This window comes from Podarcis muralis, chromosome 6 (assembly GCF_964188315.1).
Source record: "Podarcis muralis chromosome 6, rPodMur119.hap1.1, whole genome shotgun sequence".
NCBI classification, from domain to species: Eukaryota; Metazoa; Chordata; class Lepidosauria; order Squamata; family Lacertidae; genus Podarcis; species Podarcis muralis.
The window spans coordinates 71,104,970-71,117,535 of NC_135660.1; the positions used below are offsets into that span (position 1 = coordinate 71,104,970).

At 41.0% G+C, this 12,566-nt stretch overlaps 1 protein-coding gene across 1 annotated transcript in view; it reads right to left on the reverse strand.

The window, feature by feature from the left end:
* TET1 (tet methylcytosine dioxygenase 1) overlaps positions 1 to 12,566 on the reverse strand; it is a 70,803-nt gene that overhangs the window by 8,323 nt on the left and 49,914 nt on the right. The window contains exons 7-11 of the mRNA XM_028729440.2: positions 7,663 to 7,871; positions 7,065 to 7,215; positions 2,529 to 2,618; positions 1,318 to 1,455; positions 230 to 554 (exon numbers count right to left, since the gene is read on the reverse strand). Of these exons, the coding sequence (XP_028585273.2) occupies positions 230 to 554; positions 1,318 to 1,455; positions 2,529 to 2,618; positions 7,065 to 7,215; positions 7,663 to 7,871 (913 nt within the window). The remainder of the gene's footprint in view (positions 1 to 229; positions 555 to 1,317; positions 1,456 to 2,528; positions 2,619 to 7,064; positions 7,216 to 7,662; positions 7,872 to 12,566) is intronic.

The following is a 12,566-nucleotide window of genomic DNA, read 5'->3' on the forward strand; positions in this document are numbered from 1 at the left end:
CGTACCCACATAGCACCTCAACCTTGCCATGATTCAGTCCGTTTATTAAATGTACGCTTGATATTTTGATTGCGCTAACATTTTGCTTCATCCCACCCTCAATACCTAACTTATTAGACACACTGAGAGCTTGATTGTTGATTTCAGATTCTGAGAGTCAGCCCTACCTTTGATAAGCAGATTTCTGCCAGTATCAGGTAACTTTTGAAACAAGGTTTATTGTACCTACCTAAACTTTTTGAAGCTTTATTGGTATTTTCCTGCACTCTGTTTTTTCCCTTTGCAGGAGTAGACAGCTTCTTCTCTGCTAAGGTTTGCTTCTTTGAGTCTGCTTTCTTCTTTTTCGTCGCTCTACGTGGCTCTGCTAGCATTCTTACTTCTCGTGGGAAAGCAGTAAGCACCTGGATTGCCCCAGCTTTTATCTTGGCTTCCAGACCCTCCTCTGTGCCAAATTCATCTGTTTGTGAGATTTTGTAAAGGGGCAGCACATGCAGCTGCTCATCATTGGGTATCACCCCAACCATGCGGTTATCTTCTTTTGTTAATGTACAAACCTAGCCAGAAAAACGGGGGGGGGGGGGGGAGAATAATAAAGCATCACTTCTTCGTTAGTGAAGCAACTTTAGCAAAGGTGATATTTATGTTTTAGCATGCAGAATATTATTCTACTTGGGGTGCTTGTGTGAAAAATAAGGAAATTCCCCTCTCCTTCAAACATCAAGCTCACATGTCATGGTTTGAATAACATTGCACAATTTTAGAAACACTAACAGCACAATCATTCACATATCTACTCAGCTGCTTTTCGCCTTTAAAAAGTTCTTCTATCTAATGACTTTCACAAGTGGGGAACCCCTGGAGCAGATTTTGGGCAGCACAGGGGAGAGAAGTTTTGTTGCACTTGCGGAAGTTGTTCTCCACATGCAATGATTTGGTTCCCTTACCTCTATCAATCCATAAAAAACTTTTAACTTTCAACCACGGCAACTTGAAGCGCCCCTTGCAAATTACTTCAGCTTTATAAAGGGGATTGCAACATATCCAAGAACTAGAGGTCTATTTAGGGCAGGAAGCCGATTATTTGTTTTTTCTTGCATTTGTTGCAGCTCTGAACTGATTTTTATTTTATTGTATAAAGGTGGTTTTTTTGGATAAACTTTGCAAGAATGTAAAGAACAGCATAAACAATTAAGAACACAAGCTAGTCTAGAAATAAGGGTGCATTCACAGCTACAGAGTAACAACCTAAGGAAGCCAAGTAGATAAATTGTAAATGAACAAGCACTTGGGAAACTGAATCCCAATAATGTTGCATACCACAGTACTTCCATTGTGCATGTTGTGTGTATCCTTATGGGCATGAGCACAAAAATCGATGCAAGCTGTGACACCAGAAAAAGGTCGGCCATCCTTAATCCCAAGTCGACAGTCAGGACCCATGTGCTCATTTTCCACCTTTAAAAAAAAATAAAAATTTTATTTATTCATTCATTCATTCATTTTGTATACCACCCTTCATCCAAAGATCACAGGGAGGTTCACAACATAAAAATACAAAATGAAAACACTAAATACATAATAAAACAAAAACAAATTAATAACTGCCCTCCCACAAATACAAATAAATCTTATCTGGACATAACATTGTATCTCACCAAACACCACCAGCTTCAGGGACAATTTTTCATTTGAAGTGAACAACTGGACTGAGAACACATAAACCCAATTTACATGCCATGGAATACCAAAGGTCACATAAGCATGAGATCACTCCTTTTTTGCCCCTTTCTTTAGCCATCAGGAACTAAAAACCACAATTCCTGGCTTAGCATTACTTCCAAACTAGGGGTTGTGGTTTGTTTTGCTCCAACAAAACAAAACTTGCACACTCCAAGAACGAACCTTGTGTTCACAACGTGGTTTGATTGGAGCAGAACAAACCATAACTCCCAAGGATTATGGTTTGTTGCTCTAACCCACTAGAGGAGAGGACTACAGTAAGAACCATTTGCACACTCATGGTAAACCATTAACCATGGCTAACTTGTTAGTGATTTACCATGACATGCCAACACTGTCATTGTTATGCATTGCTAAATATGAAAGAAAATGCATGACTTATTTGATGAGAATTGTGCTAAAAATCCTTAGATCTACAATCTAATTAAAACAACATCTGTCAGAATTTATTGATCTACCAAACTTCATGCAATACACTGATCGGCAATGAGGATGAATAATATAACAATTAGTTTTTTGACCCTGTTAGTAAGCAGGAGACACAGCAGCAGGAATTTGAAAGCTGTAACACCAGCAGTGCTTTTCTTTCTAGAAGAAAGTCCTACAGTGTTTAATGAGACATACTCCCAGTTAAGTGTGCATAGGATCACAGCCTAGCTGTTCTTTCAGCTAGGCCAGTTAAGGTAACGAAAGGCCTTCAACTAACTTGTGCAGCTTTTCTTTCTACATCACCAGTATTAAAACAATGATTTGTCATAATAGAGATAATGGAGTTTCCTTTATTTTACCTGGTTTTGAAAAGCATCAGGGGCTAGTTTCTGATACAGTGGAGCAACATCAGTGGCTAAAGTTTGCAAATTGTTTTCGAGATGTTCTTCCTAGACAGGGAAAGGAGTCATCATATCATTTTATAGCTTGAGAAGCAGACTAGTAAAACTGTGAAAGCAACATCAAACGTAGATTCAGTATGCTATTTAGTCAGCTTCCTGTGGTTTTGGTTACTAACCCACATGTAAGTTTGCTATCATAATGGCAAAACATAGCAACATTCTTGAGAGTTGCTCAAAGGAAGGGGAAAGCAGTCAGCAAATTAATTGCTTGGCACTAAAAGAAGTTCACAAAAGATCCCAAGTTCACTTTCCATTTCCAAGAGAAAGATCTAATGGAGGTGTTGGAAGGGAGTTCACGTTGGCATTAAAATACAAACATATATTTCTTCTTCAAAGCAAGTACCATGTTTGGAAACCTGCTACATACCGTATTTTTTGCCCCATAGGACGCACTGGCCCATAGGACGCACCAAGTTTTTTTGGGGGGGGAATAAAGAAAAAAAATTATTTCCCCCCTAGGCGCTTGTGGGGCCGGCAGCGGGGAGAAGCGCTCTTCTCCCCACCGCCCGCCTGCAGACCAGGTCCGGGGACAGCGGGAAGACGCGCTGCGCCTACCAGCTGTCCCTGGAGCTTGTGGGGCAGGCGGCGGGGAGAAGCGCTCTTCTCCCCGCCGCCCACCTGCAGACCAGGTCCGGGGACAGCGGGAATACGCGCTGCGCCTCCCAGCTGTCCTCGGAGCTTGCGGGGCTGGCAGCGGGGATAAGCGCTCTTCTCCCCGCCGCCCGCCTGCAGACCAGGTCCGGGGACAGCGGGAAGACGCGCTGTGCCTCCCAGCTGTCCCCGGAGCTTGCGGGGCTGGCGGCGGGGAGAAGCATGCGTCTCCCCGCCGTCAACCTCCAAACCACATCGGGAGACAGCGGGATGGCGGCATTCCGCCTCCCCACTGTCCCCCAACCTTGTGGGGCTGGCGCTGCGGCTCTCCTGAAGCCTGGAGAGCGAGAGGGGTCAGTGCGCACTGACCCCTCTCGCTCTCCAGGCTTCAGCGAAAGCCTGCATTCGCCCCATAGGACGCACACACATTTCCCCTTCATTTTTGGAGGGGGAAAAGTGAGTCCTATAGGGCGAAATATACGGTAGTAATGAAAGTGTTTCTATTATGCTTTTCACACACAACAGACTAGTTCACATGTCAAATTGTGCCAAACCATGGCTGCACCATACTGACCTAAGCCACAGTGTGGCTTTGGGTGTTGTCTAAACCAGCTTCACTGTTTAGCTCTCTTCAGACTAATAACAAGCTGTAACCAAGATTTGTTGTCTGGTTTACAATTTGTAAACCATGGACCCAGGTTCATGCTAAGCCAAACTATGACATAGCTCAACAAAGCACATAAGCAAAATAACCTGAGAAGAGCAAAGCAGCCCATGACTTCACTCTAAGCCATGGTCTGGTTTTGCAAACCAGACTATTATTTCAGTAATACTTCCAACTGTCCTGTAAAGTAGGTCAGAATTATAATCATCCTAATGTTGCAGATGGGAGCAAAGTGATTCAAATTAAGAGACAGCAGGATACATAAGGCCGCCTACTGAGTTAATAGGAGAGGTAAGTATGAGAACTCTCTGGGTGGATTTAGGTGATGCTTTAACACAATCATTGCAGCAGAAATGCTTGCCAAAGGGAAGGATTTCCCCTCTCCTCTCCCTGCACCCTATTCTCACGGTTTGCCCAGCACTCCCAAGCAGATTTGGGGAGGGCGTGGGAGTGCATGGGGGAGGAGACAAGGAGACAGTCCTGTTGTGCTAGTGGGACTTGTGCTGCTTTCCATTAATGCAACCACTTAGCTGAATCCTGCCCTCTGGCTCACAGCCAAGGCTATGGGGGGAGAGGGAAAGAAGTGAAAAAGCAAACACACAAAATCAGAAACCATTTTGTTTTAAATTAAAACATTACATTTGCTTAAAGAAAATTCACTTAGACCTATGCTAATATGGCAAGCACATCAGTTTGACCAAACAACTATTGTTACATTTCTCTGAGCACATAGTGGATATCCTTTCATTTCTCCTTCCCCACCCCCAAAAGTTTTTTGTCTACTATCGTCAGTCATTCAGCGATCCCTGAACACTGAGCATGCTTAGCTCTCACTGGAGTCTCCCTCATTCCTTCCCTAGTTTTTTACCCTCCCTATAATTTTTTACACGTCGGCAAATCTGAACTTGCAGACTTCTCCAAAACCTTGTTGTGACATTCTGGCTACATTAATCTATGGCCTGGACACTGAAAACAGAAGGCATAATGATGAATGGCGAGTGCCTTCTCTGTCTTAACTGAACAGTACAGAATGCTCATTGCAATCACATTTTCCCAAGTTGACACACTTTTACGACTTTATTTAGGTTTTGCTAGTTTTGTAGTGGCTCAGTAGTTGAAGCAACATACTTATTTGCAAGACGCTCAGCATGACACTGTGATCCAGTGCGATGGCAATCTCACTCTCTTCTGTGAGATGGGGGAAACCACGCATATAGCCCAAGGGATGGGATTATTCCCAGATGACACTCCTTGTGCACATGACACCCTCAACTGATGCCCATGTTGCACAAGCATTAAGACGGCATCTGATGAAGTAAGACTAATCCAGGAAAGCTCAAGCCATAATAAGGGTGTTAATGTTTAAAAATGCTTCAAGACTCTTTGCTGTTTTTGTTGTTGTTACAGCAAAAAACAGACTGAAGAAATCTGGTCGCTCTTACACGCATGCACAATACCATGAACTCCCACACACAAAAATGTTGCTATCTACCCAATATTTCTCTTTGACTGCATTCTAGCCGACAGAGATATCTGGCTTTATAAATCTATGCTACGTGCTATTCTTACCTAAAAGAACAATCTTACACTTCTTTACATTAAACCTCATCTCACTCCGTCCAGTTGCTCAAATGATCCATATCTGTCTGTACTTTGAATCTATCTTCTTCTGCTTTTGCATTGCTATACTTCCTAGATTTATGTCATCTGCAAAATGATCAATATTCAGTATTTAGCTAAAATAACACCTAATGAAAACAGTGACAGAAACAGAAAACAGATTTATAAAGTGATCCATCTTTTTCATCCTTAACATAAGAACTATATGCTTTAGCACTTGCTTCAGCAGCACATAAGTATTTGAAAACGTCTCATCCCACACCAGCCTGCTTGTTCATTAAGAATTGCACAGGAGTCCCTATTGTGGCCCTCTTGCCAAAGGCGATTCACAGTGCAGGGACACAGGGGAGGGTTTTCTCTGTGATAGCCCCAAAACTTGTAACGGTCTCTTCTCTGAGGTGCATTATTCCCCTACATGGTTTTCATTTAGATGACTGGCAAAAACACACCTGCAGACCCATGATTTTGGAAGAGATGAATAACTAGCACAAGGAGAAGGTTTTCACTGTACTTTCAACTTTTCCTGTCATTATTGTATTTTACAATGGGTTTCAGTTTGTTTATAGCTAAATATGGCTTTAATGGTTTTTTAATGTTGAATGTACAGTGGTGCCTCGCAAGACGAAAAGAATCCGTTCCGCGATTCTCTTCGTCTAGCGGTTTTTTCGTCTTGCGAAGCAAGCCCATTGACAGCTTAGCGGATTAGCGCTACAGCTGTCTAGTGGCTTTTCGCGATCAGCTGTTAAGCGGGTTATCAGCGGAACAGCTGATAGGCGGCTTAGCGGCTTAGGAAAAGGGGGGGGAGTGAAAAAAACCCGCGGGGACGCGCAAGATTTTTTCGTCTTGCGAAGCAACCCCATAGGGAAATTCGTTTTGCGAAGCGCCTCCGCGACGGAAAACCCTTTCGTCTAGCGGGTTTTCCGTCTTGCGAGGCGTTCGTCTTGCGGGGCACCACTGTATTTAATGTTTACTGTGTGCCACTCTGGGGCACAAAGATACAGGAAAATACTGGAAAAATTTATAATAAACCAAAACCACACACTATCAGCATGCCCCCTATGCAAGCATGAAGTATTCCAACTTTTTAAAAAATTGGGACCATGGGAAATAAAAACTAATCAGTGGCTGAAATAACTGTTATTTAAACTGACACCTTGAAGATGTTTGAGGATGTTCAATTTCTATCTGGGAGGGCACATACATAAACTACAGTCAGCTATGGGCTATTGGAGGCATGAAAGGATGGCAATGGTGAAGGAGCCAGCAAGTTAACTGCAAACAAAAGGGTAAATAAAACGTCAGGAAAGACCTTGGTGTACTGTAAACCAATAATGTATGAGTGCTTTGACACAAACAGCTCAGTCTTCACACAGAATCTATGTAGTAGGGATAGAGAGGGGGAAATGAGGAGATTACATTAGGTATCATGCTGCCTTGAGTGCTTATAAATGTATATGCCCAAGTGATCCAATTAGCAAAAAACCCTGCACCCTTTTTGCTTTTAGTTCCTAAAAAGTAAAATTAGAAATTATTTTGAGAAAGGCAGGGAGGACACTTACTTGTTTGTGATCATCAGTGAGAAGTCTAAATTTCCTGGGGGCTTTGCTTCTGGCAAACTTACAGCCATTATAATACATACTCCATGAACAGCCAAATGAGAAGGATGCTCCACATGTCTCTGGATCAAGGCCTTGACAGGCGCAGGTACGACTGTGGAAGATTTAAACAAGTGGCAATCAGCCAGCAGTGCAGCAAGCTTCTATAAATGCATACCCCCAAACATCTCTGAACAGAACAATGGAAAAACACACATGTCATAGTTCATCAGCGGTTTTTGATAATGACCAATTTGGGTATAAATGTTACTTTTCCATTACTGTGTATAAGACACACCTGTCTTCTTGTAATTTCTTTTTTTGCCAGAGATGGAAACAGGAGGAGCAGAAAGCTCATTTTGGTCCTCCCACACTATACTCAAATTGGCAATTAAAAGTTGCTACATCCTACTCAACTACAAAATAACACTTTTTCAAGTTTTATGTACTAGGGCTATAATCTGAAATCTTAAAAAGACTAATTACGAGTCACAGAAGTAAATTATGTGGGAGAATTAAAACTTTCATGCATCAAAATATCAGTGTTCTGGAGTGCACTCACTCTTCGTTTAGTGCACATCTTCGGCTAGTTGGACAGCCATATTTTCTGAGGCTCTGGGTCAGTTCCTTGTATAGAGTGTCAGCCAGAAGATGAGGAATCCCCTCCCAAGCCAAAATAAGTATCACAATGACGGCATTTTGGCAGTGATGTCCTGCACGCTGTCGAACCAAGCAGAGCAGTTTTTCTTCATCACTACTTCTTCGTATCACCTGAAAAACAGGTTGAGTTGTTTGTAGATCAAACAGAAAGGATCTAAGGCACTGATGCCAGTTATTTGTTTGCAGACACCCTGCTGTCGGATTTCTTCTAAAGCTCCTGTGCTGACCTTGTGTTGGATTTCTTCTAAAGACTGCATATTGCTACCAACCCTTATTTACCAGAATTTTGTTTTATTGGTGTCTTCACCACTCTCTCTAAGTTAGTCACATCTGGAGGGTTATTTGTTACCCATGCCTGCCTCAAGGCACACCAGAACTCCATTTCCTTCTCTTCATGGCTCATGTACAGAGATACATATGTGCTAAAGTGAAGAGGGTAAAGTCAGGTCCTACAGAGCTTCCTCCAATCATGAGCACAGCATCAGACAGGAAAAAGGATTGTACCCCAAATTCAGTGTTCATTTTGCAGAGATGATGGATTAGATTAATAGGATTAACTGGTTTGCACTGTGTTACATGTTTGAAAGCTTGCAGGTTCTTTTAAATTGGTAGGCAAAACAGTAAAATAATTATTACTAATCTAAACCCACCAGCGTTGTCGTCCCAATACATCAACTCTAACCAGGTTACAAAACCACAGTTGGAGATGAATTAACAAACTCCATAGTTAGTGTCAGTACAGCAGTTAATGCTGAGCCACCACTAAAGCAGGAAAGACAAGGCAGAATTTGCAACAAAGTGGAGAAAGGGGAGAAAAGAGCACAGAAACCCATTCCTTGCTCAGTGACTGGACATGTAACATTGGCACTTTGGCCTATAAAAAAAATTCTTGATGGTAACATTAAATTTACACACTTACTCAGTTCTTCTTTGATAACAGTACCAGTAATGGAGGAGCACGCAAAGCATATGCAAGTCTGGATCTTAGGAGGTTACAGACCATAAAATGCAGAGATACCTACTCACAGGCACATTATGTCACAAATGTGAATGAAATGAAGCAGATGAGACAGAAGGATGTCAAAAGACGGCTTCTGCTGCCTATACCTCCCCTCCCACCCAGCTGAGTGCCATTGAGAACAGCTGTGGTGCATCCCCAGTGGTAGGCTCCTAAACTGTTTCAAGCGCTAATAAGCTGGGCAGTGGGCCTACAGGCCACACATGAAAGTCAGCTAAGGACCCAAAGTGGCTTACCGATTTCCCAAATGTGATCTACACCCACACATTTTAGCAGTTACTTATGACCCTGGAACAAAGGCATTACCAGCTCATTTGTCTTAGAAACAACCTCCTATGCTATTTATTCCTTTGTAAAAGTACAACCTTGAAGTACTAAACAGAGATGGTCAGCACAAATAGATTCACAACCAGTTTTAGCAAAGTAGCAGGTTCTCTATTCAACTCTACTAGCAGCAAGTTACGTAGCAATTATTCAATGTAAGATATCAGATTTAAACTGCTAAAATACACCAGAAGCCTTACGATCCAGTCTCTCACTGAGTTGTATTCCACAATGCCATTTTTTTGACCAACACAGACTCTGTACTTTTAATAGCTGCAGAAATTCAATGTGAACAGGTTTTCAAATCATTGCACATATTTGACAGCAAAAAGGCATAGCAATGAAATTTCTGCATGCCATGCAACTGTTGTAGGTTCTGTCGGGGAAGGAGGCACCCCTAAATTCAACATGTCTCCTCCAAATACATTTAATTCTACTTAAAGTATTTTTGTTAAAACATTTGACGTTTCCAAATACCCAAGATTCCCAAACCACATGGGGCAATTCTGAGCCACACTTTTAAAGACACTTATGTTCCTTTCTGGGCAGAGTGAAAATCTAAGGCCTATTGGAGAACAAACAACTATAATTCACTGTGGATTGCTTACTTGTAGGGCTGTACCTTTTAATTGGTTTAAATGTTGGATTGAGCCAGCTGTAGCTTAGCTGTTAGTAGAACTATGAGTTATAAGTGCATTTATTTATGTATTTATGGCTTTGCTAAAAGAATTTTATTTTTTGCTTGATGCTATGATTGGGAATGAAAAAGTATTAAAACAGGTCTACCAAGTCTACTACTCTTTTTTTTACTGAATTTTACAGAAGGCATGCCAGAATTGTAACTTCACTCTTCAGTAATGAAATCAAAATGAATTTACCCTCAAAGTTCTCTTAAAATGGTCTCTCAATATTATACATCCCTCAATACTTAAAATGAAACCAGTGCTGATTTTCATAATATCACTAAGTCTATAAAAATAGTGGTATGATTGATTATTCTTGTAAATTTCAATGATAACAACAACAACAACAAGAATAATAATAAACCTTTATTGTCACCACACCACCTGTGTGCAGTGAAATTAAACTAATTTCTCAGAATTTCTATTATCACCATCACATTACAGTGGTACCTCAGTTTAAGAACAGATCTGTTTAAGAACGATTCAGTTTACGAACTCCGCAAAACCGGAAATAGTGTCCCGGTTTGAAAACTTTACCTTGGTTTAAGAATGGAATCCGAACGGTGGAAGGGCACCGGCGGCAGGAGACCTCATTAAGAAAAGTGTGCCTCAGTTTAATAACGGTTTCGGTTTAAGAACGGACTTCTGGAATGGATTAAGTTCGTAAACTGAGGTACCACTGTATACTGGAATTCGCAGTACTGCCTACTATCCCAGTAACCACAATGTTCTGCAAACTTCCTGGGTAGAACAGTTGTGGAGCTGTATTGACATAAGGTTTTTATTTTTGAATTTCACCCTACTGTAAATCAACAATGTTCAAACTTCAACATGTGACAGCAGATTAGGTTATTCATCCTTTTTAAAAAAAACTTTATATCCTGCCTTTCTTCCATGGGACTCAGGGTTACCTACAAAATTCCCAAGCAGTGTACCATCCAAGCACCAGCCAAACTGAGATCAGTTTAACTTCAGACTGTCTCTATATGCAACATGCCTATACTGCTCACCTTTACAGACATACAGTTACTCACAAACTCATGCAAAAAGTTAAACGTACGTCCCATTCTTAGGAATCATCCTTGGTAACTTAATTGTTTCAAATCATGATGTTGAACAAATCCACTTACATCTTCAAGCAAATGAGAATTTTTATTTGGAACCACAAACAACAGAATAACTGAACACATTCAAAGCACTTTCTCATTATTAAAAACATCAAATGCAGAGGATCATGAAAGTATACGATCTCCCCCTCAACTAAAGTTTGAAATGGTACAGTACAGGAAGCACTGAACCATGTGCTACTTCTGCATTTTTTAATTGGCTTTTTAGATTGTCTGCTTTTCTGCTAAATTACATGCTAGAGAACCTGCTGTAGCCTGAATTTATCTCAAGGATGTTCTCCTTTTCCACTTTTCCTACACACTGGGGACTCCTGAATATGAAATGAGCAGGTAATAGATGGCATTTCAACATACTTCAAACTTGAAATACCTTCCCACTATGTTGGTGTTTCATAATGGCATATAATCAGCAGTCATTATGCAGGAGTACTTTTAGGATCTTGCATAATCAAATATTCTAGAGATACTTAAATCTTCCAATGTTATTGACTTGTATATGTAAAAGACTATTCCTTAAATAAATTATTAAAAATATCCGTTTTTACAAAACCACATACCCCAATGTCTAGAATGCACTTATAAAAGTTAATGCCGTGGGCAAGCATACTTCCTGCAGCAGTTTTAACTGCTTGGGTTCTACTTACTTGAAATATCTCTTTTAGATTGCTGAAGCAACTGTCTCAACCCTTGGCAGGAGCTCTGGAATAAGGAATAAGTTCTCTGTGAATATATATTACTTGATGTAGACTGTCCCTTCAACATCAGCCAGCTAACTAATATGAACGTGCATGGGTTCACACACATATAAATGATAGAATGAATTGCACTAATGTGGAATCCAGACATAAGGTAAAATAGCTTCTCTCTACGGCAGTATAGATTAGGGCAGTTAATTCCAAAATGGAACATCCTGCAGACAAGATTCCATCTGCCTGCAGTGACAGACAGCAACTCTAAGAAAGACTGCAGAGCAGTGGCTTACAATGCGTGCAAGACAAATGGAACCCAGAAAAAAGACTCCAGTCAATAAAACACTTGAATACATATCAGTTTATAACAGCCTGGTTCGCACAAAACATTAAGCCATGGTTTGTTTGAATATCTGGACTCAGCCCAGCAGTCTAACCATGGTTTACTTTCGGCCAGCAAACCACAATATGAAGCTGTGGCTTGTTATTGGCTTAAAAATCATGTCTGGTTTTAGCATTATGCTTGAACACAACCATGGAATGCTTGGCACCCCAACCCAGATACTCAAAGGGACAAGGCAAGAGGAAGCAAACCAAGGTTGGGAGAAACAAGTCATGGCTTAGCATTATGTGCAAATACACCAAGTGTGTCATCCGCCAGTATAAAAAGCAACAATGCGGCAAAAACTAAATAGGAATTGAGGTATGCATTAACCAGCCCCAGGGGAAGAATGTAAATTGTGGCAATTTATTTGAACTCTGACACATTGCTCAAACCTTCATGTAGCAAGATCGCTAACCTATTATTCTTCCATCACCAAAGATACAACCATGGATTTAAATTTTCTGGATGTCTGGTCCAATCACTACTGAAAGATTGTGACATGAAGATATAACACAGGTAAGAACAGTAAGCTCTAAATGAAATGGCACAGTGTAGATATGCAAAGTCAAGTCTCTGCTGG